Raw genomic sequence first — 25,478 nt, 5'->3', positions numbered from 1 at the left:
TGTTTGTTTTACATAATTTTCCTTTTTTAGGATCTGTTATGATTAGATTTAACAGTAATCTGACTTTCCCCACAGGTGACATCTAATCGTGCAGCCCAGCTCGCTGCGGGCGACTCTTGTCAGAGCCATGGCAGTGCCCTGCTGTCCGATTCCCAGCACTCCACTGCAGTGTCCGGCACGGGCCAGTATTACTCCAGCTCTACTCTACCTGCCCAGCGTGTCAGCTCGCCCCTGAACTCAATGCAGTCCACGGCGGCCAGCGGATCCCCAGCTAAACTGCAGCGTCTGGGTTCAGCCTCCGATAAACCTGGCTACGCCACCACCCAGCGCCTGCCTTCCACATCCTCCTCAGCCTCCCCCAAGCCTTCCCCAGGCAGGCTTGCGAAATCCTATAGCAGTAGCTCACCAATCAATGCGGTGGGCATTGGAGGATCGCCCGGTACTCACGCTTCAGGCTCCCCTCACCGGTTGGCGTCTCCGCCCAATAACGTGTCGCCTATCTATCAGCAGCTGCAGACCGCAGGAGTGTCGACTTACGCTACACTTTCACCCACCAAAAGGCTGGTGCACACGTCTGAGCAGTACAAGATATCCCACGATCTCTATGCCACCGCCACTCTACAGAGACCAGGCAATCTTACTGGTGAGTAACAACTCTTGACCTGCCTTTGGCTCGCCAACTGGGATTTAACAAACATTGTGTGGGTGTTTCTGTGGGGACGTTTTTGAACCGTGAAATACTAGAAGAAAACAGTAGAAGTCCATTACTTGCTGTAATCTGGGAATGTATTTTCTTTGAAACGCTAAACTATAATCTTATTTCAAACGGCAGCAGGAAACAATACAAGTACATCAGTGTGCAGAGAACTTGTGTTAGTTGGTGACTAGATGGCAGACTGTTTGAAACATGTATAATTGATTTTGATCAACTTTGAAGGGAAGGAGCATTGGCACTGACAGCGATTTGAAGCGACCGGAAGCCATTCGTTTTCAGTCAGAACTGAATTGAGGCAGCATGCAACAAAATTGAGTTTAAAAGTGTGGTGATTCAATTCAGCAGCTACCAATGAGAACATGATCCTGTGTATGATACATTTGGATACTGCAGTTGAGTAGGAATAGCAAGCAACAGAATAGTGACTTGTTGATGGTTAGCCATTTAATCACTGTGACTGTGAACAAAACTGAAATAAGTTGAAGTATTCTAATTTCTAAAACTGAAATAAAAACAAATTACACCTAAATCTAGATTTAAAAAGAAATAACAATGAAAAACATAAAAGAAAATAAAGAAAATATTAAATAGCTCATTTAAAATATTTATAAATACTAAAATAGTATATAAATAATACTAAAATACTAACACTGGTACTGGTAGGTTGTGACAAATAGTTGTCCTTCTGAAAGAGTCAGTGAATCATTCATTCAGCGGTTCAGGAATTATTTAAGTGAATGTTCTAATGAGTAAATCAGTGAATCACTCATATTCATTCAACTTATCTGTTCAACAACATTGATTCATTCCGGAAAGACACAGATTAATGTCTTTATGACTGATTAATTCATAAATCTGATTGCTCAACAAATGTGGAAAGAATCAAGTGAATGTCTATTCAAAAGCACAGGTTCATTAACAATATTTATAATCAGAGAAGTGCAACTGTTGACTGAGGTTTGACTGTTTGGATTTTAATTGGCAGAGCAAAAATACACAAAGTAACAATATACTGTATATATATAGGATTTTTAGCTCGATTGCTTCTAACATTGAGAGAAAACTTACAAACAAACATCAAAGTCCGAACATCAGTGACTTCTCTGTTATCAGAATTAGATAAATACCCATGGGACCTGGCCTGGGTAAATAAACACAACTCTTTGAGCAGACAGAAAAATCTGATACTTGTATTAGTTTTCACATAGAAAGCACCTAGGGAACCAACCACATTTGTTTCCTATGCATGCTTTCTTTGCTGATCCCTACATTCAGCCCCTTAAGTCTAGAGACTTCAGCTCTTCCTTTGAAGGAACATAGCACTTTGATATGAAGACTCGTTCTCGCTCCACAGTTAGACATCAAAGAGGAGCTGTAACAATTCATTTATTCAGTCATATACCATACGTGGCTGAGATTGTAATTAGTGGTGCTTTTTGCATTTAACATGCTACTTTTTCTGTAAATCTTGTAGAAAATTATCGCAATCAATCTTAGGACAAAGATGATAGGCTTTGATAAAAACCTTGCTGATGCTTTTAAAGCGAAATGCCTTTAAAGTCCTTAATGTTTTTAGTTTAATTGCTTCATTAACTGCTTTGGCCTGTTAGTTTTCAGTTTCTGTTTATCACAGTACACAACAATCTGCATTTATTATTGATAGCATCCCATTTCATATTTCTAAGGCATTTGCATTTATTATATATAAAAAATGCACCAATTATAAACTGTATATAAGAAAATATCTATTTTCTATTTTATTATAATTCACAAATTGTTACTCCAGGCTTCAGTGTCACATGATTCTTGAGAAATCATTTTAATTTGTTGATTTAGTGCTCAACATATTTCTCATGTTTGTTTGATGAATAAAAATGTCAAAAGACCAACGTTTTTATGAATTAAACATGATTTGTAACATCAGGGTTATTAATAGTAAGGTTGTTATAGTTAACTAAAACTTAAACAAAAATAAATAAAATAAATATATAAAATATTTCAAATCAATAAATATAATAAAAAAATAAAATTAATTTCTTAAAAAAAGAAAGAAAAAAAGTTTATCTGACCCCAAAGCTTTTAAACATAGTGCTCAAAATGGTATTTAATTACTTAATAAATGTTTTACTTTAATTTATTAGCATTCATGTAATACAATTACTATGTATACACCAAACTGCATCTTAGATGGCATCCAATAATGCACTGAAAAAGTTAAAAATAAAACAAAAAAAATATTGGAGTACATTTTACAAGAAAATACTATTTCAGTCTTTCTTCTTGCTGTTTCTTTGTAATTGTTTGTGTAAAATTTACTAGTAATTTCTGAGTAATAAGTGTTTCAAAATAAATAATACAAATTTATCTACGCAAGTTATTTTATTCTAAAAATCAAGTGATGCACATTTTTAACAACCAGTGTTTAGAGATGTTTTATGCAGTACATCCAGAAAACGCAGTTCCATTCAGAGCGGGAAGCTTATCTAAATCACCCGCTTAACAGGCTGATTGTGGACCAGTGTAAGGTATTGTTGATAACAGCCCTATATTACCTGCCACATTGTCAGCCCTTCATCAAACCCACCGAGGGAAACAGTGGCACAATGGGAAACAGCGGGCCAGTGCCAAACTATCGCTCAGCCCATGCTGAGCCATCACTGGCTCTCCTGCTTGTCTCTTTGATTAAAGTCCGGCATCCCGTGGCCGTACACTTCCACCAGTAATCGTACTGTGGTAACAGCCCAGTCCACCCAGCAGTGAACTGACCGGAAGCTGATTAGATTTGAAGGCAATTACGTAGTATAGACGGGAGACTTTGTTTGCAAGGCTTCCCTAAATACTGGAGGGCATTAAATACGTTGGTGAGCCTGTCTTTCATGATGTAGTATTTGGAGGGTTAGTCGGTGAGGGGCTGATGATGTGTGTCATTACAGCCGGAGGCCGTGCGAGAGACAGTAGCAGAGTTGGACTCTTGCTAAGACAGAGAAATGAACTTTAATGTTGGTCTTACTTCTGCAAAAGAAAAACTATGTTCAAGTGTAGGGTAAATCAGGGTAAACGGTACAGAAACATGGTGTTTTGAGGAAAAGCATTATTTTCTGGGCTAATTTAAGTGGTTAAAATAACTTTTGAATAAGCGTATCACTTCACAAATGCCTCATCATGAAAGGACTATAACAATACAGGCCTATTTAGAGAAATTCTACAGTATTTGTAGAGCTAGAAAATTGTTGCCTCTTTTAAAGTAAAGACTACGTATTTTGCTGTTATTTGTTAGTTTACTCCTCCTGTTTTATCTGTTTTATTCCAGATGGCAGGTTGCTTTCAAGCTTAAGAAGATCGAGTTTATGATAGAAGATAAGTTTATTATAGTAGATTTTTGTGACAAAAGTACAATAATCCACTTGAAGTCATTTGTTTTTTTGTTAGCTATAAATATATCACTCACTTTCAAATGTAATTGCAATTTTTGGGTAAACTATTATATTAATATAATTTGTATTATTATTGTTATTATTATTATATTTTGTTTAATATATTTACTTGTTTGTGTGTGTTTGTTCGGTACAAGGCTTTCAGTTCGACAGCTCAATAGCTAGAGATAAAAAAAAAAAATATTAAGAGGACTTGGCATTTCCAATTAATGTAGGCCTTTTACATTCTTATTGTTATTAGGTCTATTATTATTATGATGATGAATATACTTTTTTTTATTCATTTAAAATGACAATTAATTCACCCCACAGTATTACCGCATAACTAACACACTGTGAGGATAACGAAAAATTAGGCTATACTCCTCAATTACCATGTTGTAAAAAAAAAAGGTCTTTTAAAACAGGTCTATTATACAATGAATTATAGGCATATAATTAAAATATTAACACTGCAGTCATCAATTAAAGTTTTTGACTTTCATAAACAACCTGTTTAACATGAAATACGTTTCTTCTCATTTTTATTCATTATTTTTTCCCCTATGTAGCCTACAAGGCACAATAAATATTAAGGGAATAAATTACTAAATTATCAGCATATGTTGAAGTAGATTCGTCTCTCGTTGTCTCTGAGAAAATATATGCGGTGTCAAATGCTGAAAGCTACTCCATCAGTTTGTTTTTACTTTCTGTATAGTGAATTGACGTTTATCGGCATAACTCTTGCACAAAGTTTGCACGTTGCTTATGTGATATCCATTGGCTCACCTTTATGGGTTTAAACTGAAATATTTCCAACATTGCGAAGTAAGCAACCCACCAACACCCCCCCACCACCCCACATTGAAAACATACCGACGCGTGACACCACTATGTCGTATCAAACCGAACCGTGAATTTTATGAACCATTACATCTCTAATATATATATACACACAACATTATAATTGACCATTGTCAGTCAACGTATAATAGCAACCTGACGCATTAACACAATGTAACTGATGTGCGGTCATCTCTAGGTGTATTGAACATCGAATCAGATTTTAGAGCTGGAACTATCCGTATTTATAAATGAGATAAATTGACAGGATTCGTCTTAGCATTAAATTAGGTAGTACATTAGATCCAAAACTCCATCAATCATCCTCACGCTTTAATGACAGCAAAAAGACAACATGATGCACAGCCAATGTTCAGATGCCTGAAGTGCTATTAACACTTCGCCTGTGATTAGACGCTGAAGAGGTGCTTCAGAGCGCTTGTCTAAGTTGTTCCAAATGTGTACCAGATGTACAAACCTATTTATTCAGCCAGCTGTATCAAAGGCTCGTGGATTTCTCTTTTAGATGTAATGTTTCATCATTAGGTGGATAGGGAGTGTGAGGGCAGATCGAACGGATGTTACACGCGTCTCCTCAAAAGATATGGGAACGCTTTTGCTAGTTTGTACAGGTGTCTGCACAGGAGCCCCTGACCTGTCAGTCCAAATCCTCCACCTGGACAAAGGGTTTAGCCACCAAATTGCCTTTGAAAAGCTGTGATTCTCCTGTAGTGAGATGTGCTGCTTTGCTGCTATCACAGGCACTTGTAATCACTTGGACCTGTTGGCAACATCTGAGACGAGGTGTCTCTGTCTGTTGCCCTCTAAGTTTCTCTCTGTTCTTACATGTCTCTTCTTGTTCTCCTGCTTGTCTGTCAGTCTTTCTATTTGCCCGGTCAGCCATCTGTCCATCTCTCAGGCTGCCCATGTCTCTCAGCAAAGAGACCAGCATATGTTGTGGTTTGGATGCTGCTGTTCCCACTAGGATTTTTCACTACCTTAACCAGCAAGACTTCTGTTTTCAATCAGCTCCTCCAGAGCGAATGGCACAAATATGCTGGTCTATCAGGCATACCAGCAACAAACCAGCATAAACCATCCTGGACCAGCATAGAAATTGGCTGCAAGTCTTTTCAGCAGGGTGGCTATTCATTCTTCTATCTACCGCAAGAGTTTTCACAGATTTTTAATGTCAAGGGCCTCTGAATGTGAAGACATACTGCCACAAAAACTATCAAGTATAAAATATGAATATATAATATAAAGGCAGCCTTTTTCCCCACATGAAAAAGGCTAATTTATACTTTCACAAAAAAACACAAAAAACAATTGTGTGTGCATATATATATATATATATATATATATGCACACACAATTGTTTTTAGTGTTTTATATATATATATATATATATATATATATATATATACATATATTAGGACCACAATCGATTAATCGATCGATTTTTTATCAGATTAATCACACTTCATGAAATTAAGCATGGACCATTTCTCTTGTTTCAAATGTTTAGTTTGACATCATTTGCTATATCCAGCAAAGTAAACCAAACCAGATTAAAGGATGATTCTCAAAAATATTTTTTTTTCTGCAGGCTTTTTTCCAGATACATTTTTATATCTTTCCAAAAAAGGACACTTGCAAACTCCAAAAGGACACCAAAGGAGCCCATATAAGTACATAAATATTATTATTTTATAGAATTTTATAGTATGTGTACAGTGCAACAGCAAAGAAACTTTCTACAGTTTAGAGAAGTGAAGTTGCGATACCGAAGAAAAAAAAACAACCGCCTGCTGACTGCATATATCTACTACTGTAGAGAGATCCATTCATCATTGTGAATGTGTGTGGAAACAACGTAAATGTCTGTGCATAAATACAATGTGCGATCCGTGCATCAAGAGCACTCATTAATATAATGGACTCACGCGTGCTTACTGTACAACTCCTGTACGCCACCGTAATCGTCTTTACCTCGATTGCATCCATCAAACCTCTTGATACCTCTTCATCTATTAAAACTTTACTAGCAAGACTGGTTATCCAGTCTAGAAACCATAGGCTGCGTCTCATCTGGCCATACAGCGATGGGATGTTGACAATCCGTTCAGTCTGTACTTTACACAGCGCGTGTGAGGGCTCGCGCTCTTCAGAGACAAACACAGAATCAATCTCTGATGTAATCAGCCTGGTTTCCTTTATATTAGCGCTGTTTTGAACGCATTCGCTTCCTGGATCATTGGGTTGAAAACTTTCCCAGATTTTAGCATCTTAAAATTATCTGATCTCAAGCAGAAAAGCAAAATTGGGTGAAAGGGATAGAACAGAAATAGTGCTTCAGTAATTTTGCGTTAACGGCGTTAAATTATTTTAACGCATTAAGGATTGTAAAATTAATCTTATGCATTAACGATGACAGCCCATATATATATATAATTCTTAAGTATAAAATGCAAAGACATTTTGTTTCATAAACTGAATACTTGCCCTTTAATTAAACAAATTATTGAAATATTTTCTGGAAAATATAAAAACTTTTCTTTTTTTGTAGCATTCATATTTAAACTACAAAAGGTAATTGTCTGAGGAATATTAACTTTCTATTATACTTAGATATAATCAATGGTATTTTATAGTATACAGTAAGAGAATCTTTTTACTCTTTTTGTGGGAGAAAAAAATCTTTCTTTCCTGCATTTTTCCACAGTCCCCCAAGCATCCCCCTTGGGGTCCCCAGACCCCGGTTTAAAAATCTCTGGCTTTCCCATCAAATGTTTGTGTTATCTACAAAAGTTCATGTCTTATTCTTTAAATCTCATGTCATTCATCTTTCCTACCTGGTCAGAAGAAAATATAGCTTCTCAGATGATAAAGCAGAGAGAGATAGGGAGAGAGGTTTCAAGGATTGTGGATGTATCCACATGGATCTCCTCCAGCACTAAGGAAATCAGGTTAGGGAAGAGGGGCGTTTGTCTGCCGGACACTGATAAGGTGATTACACACAATGCCCTGTATATCTGCAGCTTCTTATTTTCAGAACATTGCACAATTATGTCCTGTGAAGCAACAGAGCACCAGAGCAGATCAGACATTGCAATAGTTTGAAGATTAACATGCATGTGCGTTTTCTGTTCCAGCTGCCTTGAGGAAGCATCTCTGTTCTGCTGATCGTTTGCGTTGCTGTTTAGAGTAGTACATCGCTGTCATTCCGTGAAAACCAATAAGACGAGGGGGGGGGGGGTATGTATGGCATCCCTGTAGGCCGCCACAAAGCTGGGATATAAAGTGTGTGGATCAATGTGAGTATGTGAGTGAATTTTGAGTTAGCATTTGCCTTCCTCTCGTGTCTAAGGTTCATAAACATCATCTTAATGCTCTCCTTGATGCTCTCTGGAGATCCCAGCATGCACTCATGATCAAGAAGGGAAGGATTACAAGGGCTGTGTCCATAAAATCATATGTCATTATATTATTAGGCTTTTTTGGCATCATTGTATTGCAATAATACTTATATACCAATACTATACTTGTATCAAGGTTTTAATGAAAGTGTTTTTAATTAATATTATATATAAATTCAGTTTAATATTATTATTAACACTACACACACACACACACGCGCGCGCGCACACACACACACACACATACACACACACACACACACACACACACACACACACACACAAACATATATATATGACTATTTGTCATTGTCATACTCTCCTTGTTGTTTTCCAAAGATACACTCTAGATCAGGAATGAAATATTGACAAATTTACTTTCTGATGCCTTGGACATGTTCTGATTCATAAGGGACTTGGTTTCCAAGACTTTTTCTTCCAAGTTAAAATTATCATCACTAAGAGTGAACTGTTTCTTTTGTCTCTTTCAGGATCTCGAGGTTCATACAGCAGTCAACACACTCACCCGGGACCTGAACTGAGGCCCCTGCAGTCCCCTGAGCACCACATCGATCCCATATATGAAGACAGAGTCTACCAGAAAGTCCCTATGAGAAGCTTGAGCCAGAGCCAGGGAGAAGTGCTCCCTCCGGGCCACACTGGAACCTACCGGAATAACACGGGTAAAGTTTAGCCACACTCTCTCTGTGTGCATGAGCGCTGAAGTGTGTTAATCCCCAAGTTACCAACCTCCAGGATTTCTGCTAGAGAGCCAAATCCTTAGAGAGCATTTATCCAAATCGGACATGGTTCTTGCTCACAGCCGAGTAGTGACCTCATTAGAATTAATCAGAGTTTAGAGGGTTTTACGTGTCTTACCATATCACAATAAAACACCTCAGCAGTCTTTTTCAATTAGCATATTGTTCATCTTATCTTGATTTTAGATCAGGTATAGTGTGTTAATCTCATTAGTCTTTCAAGTTTTGTTGCTGCTATTTTTAGTTCCTTACATCTCAATGAGAAAGTGTAGTAGTGTGAATTCAGCTCAGGAGCATGAGATTGATGGATTTATTACAAAGACTGTGCCAATACAGTCATAATGATATACCATGATGTTTTTTTATATATAGTTTATATATTTTTATATATACGTTAGATCCATGGACTGATATCCATTCATTCATTCATTCATTCATATTTTTGTAAATATTTGTAGATTTATATTAATTTAACTTTATATTATATGAAAAGTAGGGTTGGGCCGACAGACGGTGTCATCATCCATCGCTGATGGCTGATAGACATCACGATGTTGAGCCAGCATCGTGATCACCCCCCCCCCCCCTTGAATGCATGATCGCTTTTTAGTTTCACTTTCAAGGTTCGCAATCCACGTTCTCGGTTTATTCTATGGAGCGGCAGTACTTACCACACATTTTACAATATTATATGTTTGTCAAAGGCACTGAGGATCTGCAAATCTCTCGCCATCATCTTTAGTCATCTCTGCTGTGTCTACACTGGACGCAATAATTGTCACACTGCATCAGTTAAAGACCGAAATAGAAAGCGGCAGCAGTTTACTTTCGTGGAATCTGTTACACCGTGTCACATCCAGTGTAGACAACAACACTGATTATAATTCTATTGTACTAGTTGTTCTATAGTTTTATTGACTGATCTATATATGAATCTGTCTTATAGATCAGTGGTTCTATAGTATTTTGTCACGCCGCTCACATCTGGTGTAGACAAGGTGTAAGGATTCGTTAGTTGTTTTCCCTTATAATTTACGCTTCGGGCTTCAAAAATCAGAATTAGAAACTGAATACATGTGTGAGTGTGGAAGGATGCAGCGTGAGTGTGGAAGGATTCAGCCTGACAGGGTGTCATGGCAGCCCTGGAGCAAAAATGCAGTACAACTCTCACCTGGCTTAGATGTGCAGATAAATTCTATATGGTCTGTTTTAATTGGGGTCTGCGGTGGTAATTTCCTGCGCTTGCTGCAGTCTTGCAGTGACCTTTGAGAAGTGGAGCTTATAATGTACCTCAGGGACTTTATTCCTTTTCAAAATTGTTGCCTCTGCCTAATGGTACGGCAGCATCAGCAGACTGTTGAAAATTATCCAGTCTCTTCTGGCTTTCTCGGCTCTGAGCTCTCACATATCACAGTCCTTTTATTTTCTCACCCTCAAGATGTTACTGTGTTTTAAAAGGAAAATTAAGAGCATTGGCTTGCTTAGATAAACAAAACAGAACAGGAGCAGTTCTGTCTCTTATTTCCTTTGAATAGAGCTAAAAATACAATTAAACAGGTAAATGAAGCAATTAAATCCGTGTCATTGCAGTGGTTTTCTGTCTGTAGCTAAAGGTCGACTGAAGCTTAAGTGCCCGTCTGCTACATGACTCCAACTAAAGACATTTACACTCTTAAGGAACTGAATTTAAGACATTATATAATCCTGCCTGAGCACCTCAATTAAAAATTCAGACTCATAATGTATAAGTTTCCAGCATTGTGCTCATTACTGCTGTATTATTTTCATTACAGTCTGTGTTACTAATTAAGCTCTAATCTTCAGCTGGAGACCTCGGTTGTACTGTTAAATTTGGTTCACTATGCAGCCATATATGAAAAAGGCTCAGATATGGCTATATACTAGTTAAAATGTCTTGACACTATATAAAACTTCAGAACAAGTTTGATTTCAGCCAGGGCTGTTTGGAAGCTTAGCAACCTGAACTGCACATTCACTGCAAATTCTTAGTTTTATCTGCTTTGAGGCTGATTGTGTTGACATTATAGATATCTCACGAAGTTCCAAATTTAGCATCTAGGAAATACACGAGTGACCTTGTTTAATTTGATTGATTGATTGATTGATTGATTGATTTCATTGAGAACATCAAATTACAATTAATTTTTTATGGCAGTGATTGATTTATCTTCAAAAAATGGTTAAAGTTTATAAAAAACAAATATTGAGAGCACATCTTAAGGTTTGTTTACACCGGGATGAATATCGTGTTTATCGCTTGCGTTTAACCCCCTCGTCACTAAACAAAGGGCATCAATGTGACTGTGCATAACGACGGACAAAATGTGAGGCGTAAAAGCAGCATTTTAAAAAAACGCCTTGGGTTTGATGTGCCACGTTAAAACTGTCTGACCAATGAGATTGGTGCTTTTGGTCACATGCCTAGAGCTGCTGAAGTTAAACACAACTCGGTGGCGCTGAAACCCAAATCGGTCTTGCTGAGCACACTTGACAAACGACGAAGAGGAAGCAAGTAGACCAAGAAGATGCATCGAGGTAAGATGAATGTAGAGCTGCTGGTCTCATTGGTGTCTGAACACAAAGGGCTTTATGACAAACGCGACAGCGACTACAAAATTCTCTGTAAGAGGGAGTTGTTATGGAGAGGAATTGCAGATCAAATAGGATTCGATGTGTATTTCTGTTTTTAATTAAGCACAATCTAATGTCAGGGAGTGAATTGGCACGTTCACTTGGCTTATTGCAAGCAAAAATCGTTTGGGTATGAGCACAAAATACGCGTAAAATTTTTTGACGATAAGCGCACATGATAATCGTCCCAGTGTGAATGAGTTATCTACAAAATTCAATTCAAGTGACTACTATATAGTAAGTTAAAGGAAGAAGAGGAAAAGAGGGTATGGAGCATCCTGTAGGAGCTGTAGAAATACAGTGGAATGCGAAAGTTTAGGAACCCCTTGCAGAATCTGTGAAAATGTGAATAATTTTAACAAAATAAGAGAGATGATACAAAATGCATATTATTTTTTATTTAGTACTGTCCTGAGTAAGATATTTTACATAGATGTTCACATATAGTCCACAAGACAAAAAAAATGCTAAAATTATTAAAATAACCCCATTCAAAACTTTCACATGCCACTGTATTTATGAATATAAAAACCTGTTGGCTGCTTTCTGTCTCGCCTTTTCTCCTATTGCTGCAGTTGACAAAAAAACAAATCAAGTCAAGCAAAATTGGCGCAGTGCAGTCGTACCCCGATAAATAAACAGCCATTTTCCAGCCAGCAGATTTCAGCTGTGGCTTGAGGTGAAACTCTATGATAGCATTAACTGACATTGAGACGCCTGACAAAGTCTCACTATGCCTAACAGAGTCTCGAAAACAAAGTATGGGTTTTATGTGATCAAGGTCAGCTCCCCAATATAGCACCAGAAAGTGAGTTTTAGGAACATAGTTTTATGAAAAGTCACTCATTGCTCACTCTAAGTGCATTGACCTCACTGTTCTCTTCCTCCCAGATGTGTTGCTTCCCCTCTCTAAGTGGCTCATTAGACCCGCAGAAGTAGTACTGGGCTAATGACAACATTAGAAGCCGTCACAGATACTCAACTAACATGTAGCAGATGCGTTCTTCTTATTACAACTTTGTCACTCAGTGCAGGAGAGATAAAGAGAAAGATTTATGGTCTTTTTGTAGGGATATTGTTTGGAAGACTGTCCTGCCTGTGATCCCCAGGTGGAAATGACTGGAGCAATCAGAGTGGTTCAGGGCCAATACCATCACGAGCAGATTAGACAGACAGAGAGCCCAACCGCTGGGCAGTTTTCTCCTATGAAATGTTTTTTGGTCTTACAATTTTGGGGGGAAGAAAGAGGCACTGCAGCTGTTCTGTCTCTTGGTGCAGTGCCTCGCATAAAGTCTTCTGTGCATACAAGGAAAGCACTGGCTCATTTCATCAAAATGCCATAAAAGCCCATTTGAGTTTTCTAATTTTATATTTATGAAAGAAAAGGAGAGAAAACACTGAAATGTTTTCGGAGAGGAGCAGCATGGTGAAAGGCTTTTATGGGTGAATCTCACAAAAACTGTGAGGAACACATGTGGGTCATTCCACAAAATAATCAAATATTATATATATATATATATATTCTACAAAACATTGATTTAAGCAATTTCACCAATGTTGTGTTTATTTGATAAAAAATACAATAAAAGCAGTAATATTGTGAAAAAGTATTTCAATTTAAAATATCTGTTCTATGTAATAGCTTTTAAAATGTAATTTATTCCTGTGATTGCAAAGCTGTATTTTCAGCACACGTTACTGTAGTCTTTAGTGTCATGTGATCCATCAGAAATCATTCTAACATTGCTTATTTGATATATATATATATATATATATATATATATATATATATATGATTCGGGCAGTTTTTGCTGGATTTTCCCAAATTGTTATCTCTACAGAAGCTCAACTTTATGACCGTATCACATTTTATTAGTTTGGCCCATTATGGACTCCCCGTAATGCTGATTCCTTTCAAGTACGTTATTCATTACAAGTTTGCCTATCCGGGAATCAAATATGAACTTGCACAAAGCTCCAGATAATGTGAATGTGATTATGCTCCTCATGGCCTTTCATGCTGCTGCTGCACCATTGCAGGATCTCTTGTTCATTTCCAGCTCTGAAATTCAAACTTCATCATGAAGTTAATTAGGCTTTGTGTAAGAGCGACTGGAAGAGCAGCGTCTGCGGCTAAGAATGTGCTGAAAAGACTCATTTTGGAACCAAGCAAATGAATTAACCCGAGCTTGAGGGAAGTGCTCTATCAGATGCTTCCCTACACACATCCCTCCGTAACGGACCATGAGACGAGCTACCAAAACAGTGTGACTTTGGCTGAATTTTATCATACAAGATGACTAATGTGACAAAGTGGGGCTATTTTTGCATTAAACTATTAAGTGTGTTTCCTGCATCTGCCTCATATGTAGAAAAATGGGCCATAATACCCCAGATGAGAGCTGCTGGATGTTCTCTGAAAAAAAGTGTAAGGAACCTTGATTTTACATCACTTGTTACGCAAACCTCAGTTCGAGAGTCTAAAGCAGTACTTGAAGCTGAAGTGGAAAAGTAAGGAAGAGTATTTCAGCCTTTGTGAAGTGCAGTTTGAAGCAAAGAGTGGAATGTGCTCTTTGGCTATTGAAGCGCTTTTTCCGTTCACCAGGTGCTTATGTGCCGCTTACTGTCATATGACTCGCAAGATTGCTATAAAATCAATCCATTCGTCAAGCACCATCAAAAATCATCTTCATCAAACCATGAAAACACAGTCCGTTCCCAGAATTCTGCCTGCCGACCTTGTTGTTCTTAGCCGCCTTCACATTTGTGATACCTGCACTTTATATAAAAAGTAACATTGTGTTTTTGCTGAGCTTTCAAGATGTATTAATTTCTCACGATACCTACAGTACATACAGTATATAATTTGTGGAGATCAGCAGTAAATTCCCTGTTGAGAGGCTCAGTTTAACTCGTATCTGAATATAGCCGCCTGTTCTAGTTGTTATGTAAGATAAAGCACCTAAAATATATATAAATCTCTTCTGAGATTTTCATTTCCCATACAAGATGCACAAGAGAAAAGGGAGCTGCTCATATTAGTTTTACTGTACAGCATATTATTTGACTTTGTAAACATACAAAGCCTACTTGATCCTGGGCTGCTGAATTAAATAGGAGTTTCCTCTGTACTATATTTTTAGATATGTAGATTTTGATGTTTCGGTTTCCAAATAAGCCATAAAAATTCAGGTTGTTCTTGGTAGCTAGGTGATTAACATTTTAATTTAGATATATTAAAATTGAACTTGAGCTGTAATATGAAATTTAGAGAGTAATATCTTTGTAGAATGTTATATATACTAATAGGACCAAGCAGGTATTCTTTAAGTTATCAGTAGTGATTGATGAACTATTGACTGAACTATTTGCCCAAATTAAGAGTGCAAAGAACCCAGTCCGTTAGTTATTTGCAAATATGTGTGTTCTAAATATGAAATGTATGAATATATTCTAAATATGAAATGTATGAATATATTCAGTATCTTTTCAAACTCTAATAATAATGAACGGAAAATAATTGTAAAAATATATATGAAAAACGTAATGATAAAATAATAATTGTATATTTAAAAATATATATTTATCTTTTTTGTATTGTATTATTACTTTTAATGAAAAGTTGTGTCCTTAATATTTTATTACATACTAACATATGTAGCATATGCATGTTGGTACTTTTTTCATTTTAATCCTTAATATGTATTGCATCTCATAAAATAATAATTTAATTTTTATATTTATGTTTTGTATTTTACTTTATGTACATTATTATTTAATATTCAGTTAAACTAACTACAATGCATTTTATAAAATACATTTGTATATATATATTTTTTTAAATGTGGATGTGATTTTTCTTTAATGAGAACTTTTGAATATTTTATTATTTTAATATTATATTATTTGTATTATTTTTATAAGCTTTATATATATAAATATATATATATATATATATATATATATATATATATATATATATATATATATATATATACTTTGTGTGTGTGCATATATAACATTTAATTTATTTTTGGATAAAATGTTCTGTAGTGTTTATTTGTATATAATCAATACAATAAAATTCAATACAAAAAAAAACATTAAAAGGAGTAAACTGTAGGCAATGGCAAGGCAAGGGAAATTAACCACAGTAACCTCACAATCTCTGTGAGATCGCTAAAGCTCATACTGTATGCAGTCTTTGTGTGGAGTCTGTAAATCAGTGGAACAGAAACAGTTTGGACCAGTTGTGAGCTCAGTTTAATACCACCCTGTGAGTCTGGCCTCTGCTCCTCTCAAGCATAGCTAATGAGCAATTACACGCACACTCACTCACACACACACAGACTCACAAACACTCTACACAAGATGGATGGCACTCATAACTTACACTGAGGTGCTGGCAGGGAGACACGGAGCCAGCGTCTTGATTCACGTGAAGTATCACCTTGTATCTGTCCCATAGCCTTGCTTCAAGGATGTGAGGCATAACATGGATGATATTTACAACCTCAGTGGATCCTGTGCTGTTGTTGGGCCATATGTTAAAGACCTTAACACACACTTGAGTCTGAGTGACATGTCATCTACTGTATGTGTAGTGAGAATCCTTCATGTTCACAAGGAACTGAAGCCTAAAAAGCCAACCTCTGCAGAAGACATATCAGTTACTGAGGAACATGATGTTGCATAAGTGAGTCTAAGCCAGCAACAAAGATTGAATATGATGGGGTAAACTATTTTTCATATTGTTGGTGCCGATAGCCTTCTGGGTAGTGCGCTGATACATGGTGCAGTTGCGCTTCCGGTATCCCGAGTTCGAATCCAGTTAATCTTTCCCAATCCCGTCCCTGTCCTCCTGTCTCTCTCCCACTCGCTTCATGTCGCTTCCTGTCATCATTTATTTAAAGATAAGAAACGTCATGTAATTAACTCAACTTGTTTTATTAACTCATATTTAGTTTTTGTTTTTATGTATATATTTTATTATCATTATATTGTACATGTGTTATAATGTAATTACACACGCAGACACAGGCATACAGTACTCACACATTTATTTATTTTATTTAAAAAAAAAACGTCCTTAATATTTTTATTATGTAATAGTGCAGTGAGCTTTGTTACAGACATGCTCACATTTTATTTTTACTCTGATTTTGGGATGGCCTTCTGTTATGTGCACAGCAGCTAATTGAACAGGTAATTTGAATCATGCCTTTTACGATGTATTGACCAATTAGCATCAAGGACTAGAACTATACTCTTTAAAATGAGAAATAAAGCACTCCATCAGGTTGCACTCCTGCTGCTTAGCAGATGCACTTTTGCATCTAAACCTCTCAGACCGACAACATGCACACATAAAAATTTCATCCAGATAGCATGTATGTCTCTTTTGGAAAATCTTCTGTATTACTTCTCAAATATAAACACAATCTCACCAGCATTTTTGGTTGAATTGCTTTCAGAGGGTGATATTTTCCTAATGTCAACATTTGAAACTCTCTCTTCAGAGCAAACAGATGGATCCATTCAAGGCCGAGTCATTCAGATACCCCCAGTAAAGCAGGTAGCCCTTTATTGTATTGCAAAGCTTTTTTCCCAACATAGCAAATGGCAGAGCAGCAAATCATTCCTCTAATATGTTTCTGTTGAGTGGAAGTGACCTTTGGCAGGGTGTAATATCACACAGAGAAAAATTACTAGGAGCAGCCGAGCAAAAGAAGAAAGGGCAGTTTGTTTATGATCACATTACGTTGTACCAGAGCACTGAATATGTTGATGCCAATGCTAAGGAGATGCTGGATCCTCTGATTTTATCTTAAAGGTCAGGTAATTTAAAAGAGCAGTCCATTATCAAACCTATAGAATATTCAAAGCCTTTCTACAAGAGGAGATTCAAAAAATTGGCTGTGTGTGTGTGTTTGATTCATGAGATGCCAGATAGAAAATTTGAAAGAGAGTGTAGAAGTAGAGCATTTCATATTCAGCCTCAGTGCTGGAAGAATGCACTTAGAAACACATTCATAGTAATGTCAAGGTCTTTCACTTGTGGCTTTTTTAGTTATAATTCTCATACATTTCTTATTCTTAGTGTTTGAAATCTGGTAAAACAACCGGCTTTATAAATACAGTATGAGGTATAAAATGCTGTTGTCATGACAATCAGTGCGTTTCATATGTTTACGTCTTTGTGGCACATTTACATGTCTGCCTAGTCACATTTTCATTTTTTATACTGTATTCCACTTCAGATGTGGTTTCTGTACTGCCTTTGCAGTGTAAAAATGTCATACTTGGTACCTATAGAGGCTTCACTGTAAAAACTATAGGACAACCAATTAGTCATTAAGTGAATTTGACTAGTTTATCTGATTATTATTATTATTATTTTGTGTGTGTGTGTGTGTAGCAGTGCTTTAAATTAATTATTTTATAGATATAATTTTTTAATGTCTTAAAGTGTTTTTACATGGTTATTTGAATTGGTTCATTTAAAGGGTTCATGAACTGAGAAATCAAAATCCCCTTGATCTTTTGACATATAATTGAACTATAAAAATGTCCTCAGAATGCATAAAAACTTTGTTGTTAGTCTAAAAACATCTTATATTGAAGCCAGTCTGCCAATACTACAGGTTGTGGAATGTGCAACTTTTTGACATAATAATGTGGCTGAACACCGCCTCCGTGAAAGAAGATCACAAATAAGTTTTTATTAAGTGGTCACTATTGCTGTCTGTTAAACAAATCATTTGATATGTGCTGAGTATTTATGCGTTTTTAATCTAAATCGCAGCGTCCAGTAGGGCTGGGCGATTTTTCCGATTTTATTGATTAATTTGAATTTAATGTTTTGCCAATATTTTATTTTTTAGAAATCAAGGAAATGCAATTTTACATTACATTACATTTACATTTAGTCATTTAGCAGATGTTTTTATCCAAAGTGACTTACAACTGAGGACAATGGAAGCAATCAAAATCAACAAAAGAGCAATGATATACAAGTCCTATAACAAGTCTCAGTTAGCTTAAATGCAGTACACATAGCAAGGGGTTTTAAATAATATAATAAATAAAAAGAAAACAGAATAGAAAAGAATAAAGCAAGCTAGTGTTCGAGTTTTTTTTTTGTTTTGTTAATTTTATAATAATTTAAAATAAAACAGATAGAATACAAAAAGATTAGAAAGCTAGTTCGATTTTTTGTTTAAGAATATAATTGGAATAGTGAGTGCTAAAGTTAGAGGGTCAAATAAAGATGGAAGAGATGTGTTTTAAGCCAATTCTTGAAGATGGCTAAGGATTGAGTTGGGCAGGTCATTCCCCCAGGAGCGAACATTTAATTTAAAAGTCTGTAAAAGTGACTTTGTGCTTCTTTGGGATGGCAAAATCAAGCGACGTTCACTTAGAGAATGCAAGCTTCTAGAGTGCTTCTAGAGGGTCCTTCATCCAGCAAGAAATGCCTGTTAGACAAGCTGAGATGCAAGCAGCTACCGTGGGATCATCAGGATGGAATGAAAGGTAGAGTTGAGCATCATCAGCATAGCAGTAGTATGAAAAGCCATGTTTCTGAATGACAAAACCTAATGATGCCATGTAGACAGAGAAGAGAAGTGGTGCAAGAACTGAGAAATTAGAAATATTACCAAACGTCAAAATGAAACGATTTGACAATATGCCAATGATAACAGTAAAATAGAAAAGAAATATCCGACTGCATGTCTGTGCACATGATTAAACGATCATGTGTGAAAAGTTCATATCCTGAGGCACCATTCACACAGAATGAGCTTTTGTGTTGATAAAGATACGACGTGGACTGTGGAACAGGAAAAGATGCAAGAAGATGGGAGTGAACTTCTTTATCTTGAGCGCCACGTATTTAGACTGCTCTTTCATGCATGAGTTGCTGCAAGAGACAAGAGTGCAATACTCAAATGCATCCATGTTTATGTAAAAAACAATGAAAAAGCAGCAAGCAAATAAAAAACCTGTCTGATATTTCATGTTTGCATCATTGTGAAAGGATGAAAACTGCTCTTTTTATAGAACATTTATAGTTAATAATAGTCTACTTGTGTTATACCTTTAAGTCATTTTGAACTTGAATTATTTAGACTTTCTGAACAAATAATATGCACTAGACACATTGTACAATTTGTAGTTCATGCTTCTTTTCTGCAAGGATATTTGTGATTTGTTTAACATTTAAATCATGTGGACAACTTCATGGGTGGTAGCATGGTGCACTGAATAAAATTATCTTTAACTAGAGGGTTAATAAAGAAAAAGTAACTTGAATTTTGTAGTTACATTTTCAAGTTGACTAGTTAAAAAAAATCAAGAATCGGTCAGATGTTTTAAAAAAAAAAAATCTAGGATGTAGGCTGTTAAACATACTCAACTGTTAGCCAATCATATCGCTTCAGAGTCTACAATCCGTCATGCCTATTCAAACCACGTCATGCAGTAAATGCACTTACAGCTGCCACACTCGCACAAACACTTGCACAAATGTTAAAATGTCTTGTCTTAAATTGCTGGGATATATTTGTAGCAATAGCCAAAAATACATTGTATGAATCAAAATTATAGATTTTTTTTTATGACAAAAATCATTAGGACATTAAGTAAAGATCATGTTCCATGAAAATATTTGGTAAATGTCCTTTTTTGGTAAATATGTTAAAACTTTTTAACAATTTTTGATTAGTAATATGCATTGCTAAGAACTTAATTTGGACAGCTTTAACAGCGATTTTCTCAGTATAGATTTATTTTTGCACCCTCAGATTCCAGATTTTCAAATAGTCTTATATCTGCCAAATATTTTCATATCCTAACAAACCATACAGTACATCAATGGAAAGCTTATTTACTTTAGCCTTCAGATGATGTTCAAAACTAAATTTTGAAAAATGTACCCTTATGACTTGTTTTGTGGTCCAGGGTCACAAATGTGTTTTAACATTCCATCTGTTGTATTTTTTAATTCTATGAGCTTTCTACACAAGCAAAAGGCAGATGTCTTTGACTGGTTGTGGTTTTTCACTGTTTTTTTTTTTTTTTTTTAGCATCATGTGCAATGTGCATTGTAGATTTGAAGATGCTGTTTGTCATTAAAAAACTATTTTATAAATACATCGTTTCAAAAAAGTTTGTATGCATTATAATGAAATCTATTAGGCTGTCATTTTTTTGCGTTTTTTGTGAATGTCATTTACAGTATCTGTTCCCAACAATGTTTTCGATTTTGTTCCACTTTACGAAACATTCATTTCTCTAATACAGAAGCAGCATCTCCAGACTTTTCCTTGTGTTACTGTGTGTGATAATGAGTGGTGATCCAGCACTGGAGTGTGTTATTTTTAATGTTTAAGCTGAGGGTTTGTGGCTGTTATCAGAGGTGGAAAGCAGCAGTAGTAATCTTCTCTTATGTACATAGACACGCACTTCCATCTATCGCTGTTGCACAGCTGCAGAGGCCCGCTATGCATTCTAGTGAAACCACAAAATGCAAACAAGTACATCCAGCTTTTGATATACATCCCCTGAGGTACATACAATAAATAAATAAAAAACTTAAAAGTTCCTCGGGGTCAATTAGAACCATGAAACCATTCTCTCCGAGGTGAAAATGGCAGTTGAGATTTATGTTTTTTTATTTTTGAAAAAAAAAAAAAATAACAACAGTAGATTTTAAAAGTTTATTAAAAAAAATTCCCAGTAAGTTTGAAATGTATTTTGAAAAAAAAATTTTTTTAATTATTCAAAAATTATTCTAATATGGTGATTTGGTGCTCAAGTAACATTTCATATTTTGAATGTTGATCAAAATTGTGCTTCTGTCATTTTTGGTTAAAATTGTACTACAATTTTCAGGACTTTTTGATAAATAGAAAGTAAGTAACATTATAACTGTTGTAATAACATAAGTAACATTATATCACTTTACTGTCACTTTTGATCAATTTAATGCACACTTATAGAAGCATTGTTTCTTAAAAAGATCATACTGACTTTTTAACATTAATGTATTATGATTCTGAGCAGAAAAAAAGAGAAAAATAATTATTGGTTGTCATGTTATCTTATATGGTTCAGAGAGAGAAGGTGCAGATTAGTGGAGAAAAATTGGCCGTTAATAACAAGTGTCCTTCAAACTGGCTTAAGAAAAGACTGTATACAGTGTCAAAGGAAGCAGAACACAGCCAAAAGGCTTAGTATGCAGGTTAATTAAAGAATTACACCGTCAAACGCTGTTGTCGGGAAATAGCAGGATTCACTGAAGCACATTATCGGCTAGTTGCCCTTGTTAACAGCCTCTGTACAAAATGAATAAGAGAAACTGTCAGCATTTCACTAAGACGATGAACGCACAGTGTGGCCCCAGAGAGATGTATTTACCAGCCATTGTACCAGCCAATGCGCCGTTTTATTCTCACCTACCCTTAATGATAGAGGACAGGATCAACGGTGATGGAATTAACAAGCAGTGAATTATAAAGCTGTAGAGAGATATATTGAGTTGACATTGGAACTGACCATTAAAATTTCTCACCGACGAAAAAAGATGAAAATCCTACTGTGAGTTAGTGTAATAAACACCTGCTTTATTGTTGTTTATGGGTCCATCTATCATTTTTATACAAAAAATACATGCAGTCTCATATTTGCCAGTTATTACTTTCTGCTCTCGAATTGTTTACAATCGTCGATGACGAATACTAGATAGATGTGTTATCCACTTTTTGTTGTGTTGTGGGTTTGTGTGCGTCCTTGTCCGTCTGTGCATTTTATCTCACGCTGTGCCGAGGAAAGCCCTTGTCCGTGTAGTGATGTGTGGGGTTGCATACAGTAAGATACACCATTTCTGATAAGATAAGCTAATGGAACTTGAAGGTCACCGAAAGGTCATTTTCCAGAGGCTTTGCCACTATGGAAGAATAGCAACACTTCATGATGATAAAGTCTTCGCAGAGGCCTGGAGCAGTGCACTTACACATACAGTGATAAGAGGAATACTTACGGTTTGGAAAAGTGTGTCAAGAAGGCAATTTCTTTTTAGAATTGCAGTAGTATTTGATGATATATCATCTTTCATTCATTAACTGAATCAATGTGTGAACTTACTATGTGAGATCAAGTGAGATTCAAAACAGTCGTTGGTTACTCTGTATTTAGACTGAAATTTAATTATCCCCTTTTTGCATGATAATTAATGACATACACACCTGCTAAAGGTGTTTGCATTCAGTTGGAGTTGTATATCAAGCCCTAGGGGCCTTCGGTGCTAAACCAGTTAGAGACCTTATTTTTTTCAAATCTTCACATTCGAGTAATGAGCTCGAGTAAACCCAAAGCCAAAACACCCACACTCTTACATTGAGCCAAATGGATTCTCTGCCACGTCATTTATTTATTTTTTAAATGCACTTAAAGTTGTCTACATTTTTTCCAGAAACCCACATTTATGCATATTTTAAATAGAAATAAAATAAATTAATGAATAAATATATGCCTCATAAATTTAAGTGTGTGCATGTGTGTGCTATATTGAGCAATGTTGTTGCTAATGAGGTGTAGCTATGGTGTAATTGTCATTTTTTCATTGTAGTTTGGCAGTGGCAGTATATATATATATATATATATATATATATATATATATATATATATATATATGTATAATCAGTTGAAAACTATATATATATAAATATATATATATATATATATATAAACACTAATAAAAATTATTGTTGCTACCTATATATGTAACTATATATAATGTCCAGCCATTGTTGCAAATTATCGGCTGTAACTATTTATGTATTTGTGTATTTATTTATTTATATGTATACTGTATGTATGTATGTGTTAATTTAATCATTCATTCATTCATTCTTTCATTCTTTCATCATACATTTGTTTGTAAAGAACTAGTATAATTTTTTTATAAAATGAACCTTTATATTTTTATTATATTTGTATGTTTTTTATTATTATTCTGTGTTTCATTGTTAAATTTTTATAATACTTTTAAAATTTAGATTAAATTTTTTCATCTCATTTATTTTTTATTTTTTATTACTTTATTTAGATGATGGGGCCATTGAAGATATTGGCAGGGTGTATTTAAATCTAAGCTACTGGCATGATAAAAAATAAATAAATGATTGAAGCCTGATTTGATTAATGTGTAAAACGTCTGCTGTGTTACAGCCCTGTCTCGTCACTGAACTTTTCTTCTTCTCTGTCCGTCAGCTTCTCATTATATATTCCTGGCTGCTCAGGAAGCTTAATTCAATCCATCAGGCTCCCCCTCCTCTCTCTCACCCTGTTTCTAGCTCTCTTCCTCTTTTTTCCTTTTTCAACCGTTCTTCATTAATCCCAAACTCTGTCTAATTATCATTAGCCTGCACTGAGCGAGTGCAACATTTTCTCCAAAGGAAGCTGAAGAGTCATGGATGGTCTCCGCAGATACACTGAGCCTTTTCTCCCAGGGTGCACTTTGTGTCTGGTGACTAATTGTCCTGTTTTACGGCTTCACTGGCGGTGTTGTGGTAAAGACTCTGAACCCTGCCATTGATCGTCTCGCACTGCAGATTTATGAGACACTCCGGTGTGACTGTCTAGCAGACAGTGGCTGCCACATTACCCTCATATTGAGCGAAATGGATACACTCTGTCACTTCAATATGTTAAAAACCAAACAAATGCGCAGTTAAATTGATCTGCCTCTTAGAGTTATCAGATACGGCTGCACCTGTATAAAGATAATGAGGAAGTCACATAACCTGTGATGTCACCTTCATCTGATGCCATCCTGTCTCGCCATAGACATTCATTTTCCATTTTCACACATTGTGTTGAAACGGTCACTACTAAAATTAGAGCTTACGTAAGTTTGGTCATTCGGTGAGTCATCAGGTGTTGAAATTAATTATTTAATTACAAGTTTTGGCCCATTTTAGAGGACTATAGAGACTAATTAAGCAGTTTATTGAATTTTTACTGCAATTTTCAGCACATGGGTCACAACTAGTGAACTATTCATCCTGCAATCAGCTTGTCATATAGTCACATATGGGTTTTCATTTCGGTTTCATTTTAGTTTTAGTTTATTTTTTAGGTCTTATTTTAGTTTTGGTTTTGTTCCTTTTTAATTTTAATTTAGTTTTCTTTTTTCCTTATTTTTAGGGTTAAGGTTAATTTGTCAAAATGTTGGGGTGTTGCTGTTGTTTTTTTAACAATAAAAAACATTTAAACAGTAATATTGTGAAACATTACAATTTAAAATAACTTGTATTCTATTCTATTCTATTCTATTCTATTCCTGTGATGGCAAAGCTGAATTTTCAGCAGCCATTACTCCAGTCTTCAGTGTCACATAATATTTTAATATGGTGATTTGGTGCATAAGAAATATTTATTATTGTTTTCCATGTTGAACACAGGCGTGCTCCCTTTATTTATTTATTTATTTTATAATTTAAGGATTCTGTAATTAATGGAGAGCCCAGCATTTTTTAAATAGAAACTTTTTGTATAAACATCTTCAGAATGTTTGTCTTTATAAATATCTGAATAAAAGTAATAATTTATCAAATAAATGTAGAAAATGTATTAAAATGTCAAATTTAATCAGACATTTAATTCAGCA

At 35.5% G+C, this 25,478-nt stretch overlaps 1 protein-coding gene across 3 annotated transcripts in view; it reads left to right on the top strand.

The window, feature by feature from the left end:
- Positions 1-25,478, top strand: part of ctnnd2a (catenin (cadherin-associated protein), delta 2a) — a 323,418-nt gene that overhangs the window by 182,825 nt on the left and 115,115 nt on the right. For all 3 annotated transcript variants that reach the window (XM_059524711.1, XM_059524710.1, XM_059524712.1), the window contains 2 exons: positions 76-643; positions 8,885-9,076. In XM_059524711.1, the coding sequence (XP_059380694.1) occupies positions 76-643; positions 8,885-9,076 (760 nt within the window). The remainder of the gene's footprint in view (positions 1-75; positions 644-8,884; positions 9,077-25,478) is intronic.

This window comes from Carassius carassius, chromosome 35, assembly GCF_963082965.1.
Source record: "Carassius carassius chromosome 35, fCarCar2.1, whole genome shotgun sequence".
Lineage (NCBI taxonomy): Eukaryota > Metazoa > Chordata > Actinopteri > Cypriniformes > Cyprinidae > Carassius > Carassius carassius.
Note: the sequence above shows the minus strand (reverse complement) of the source record. Positions and strands in the feature narration are given on the sequence as shown.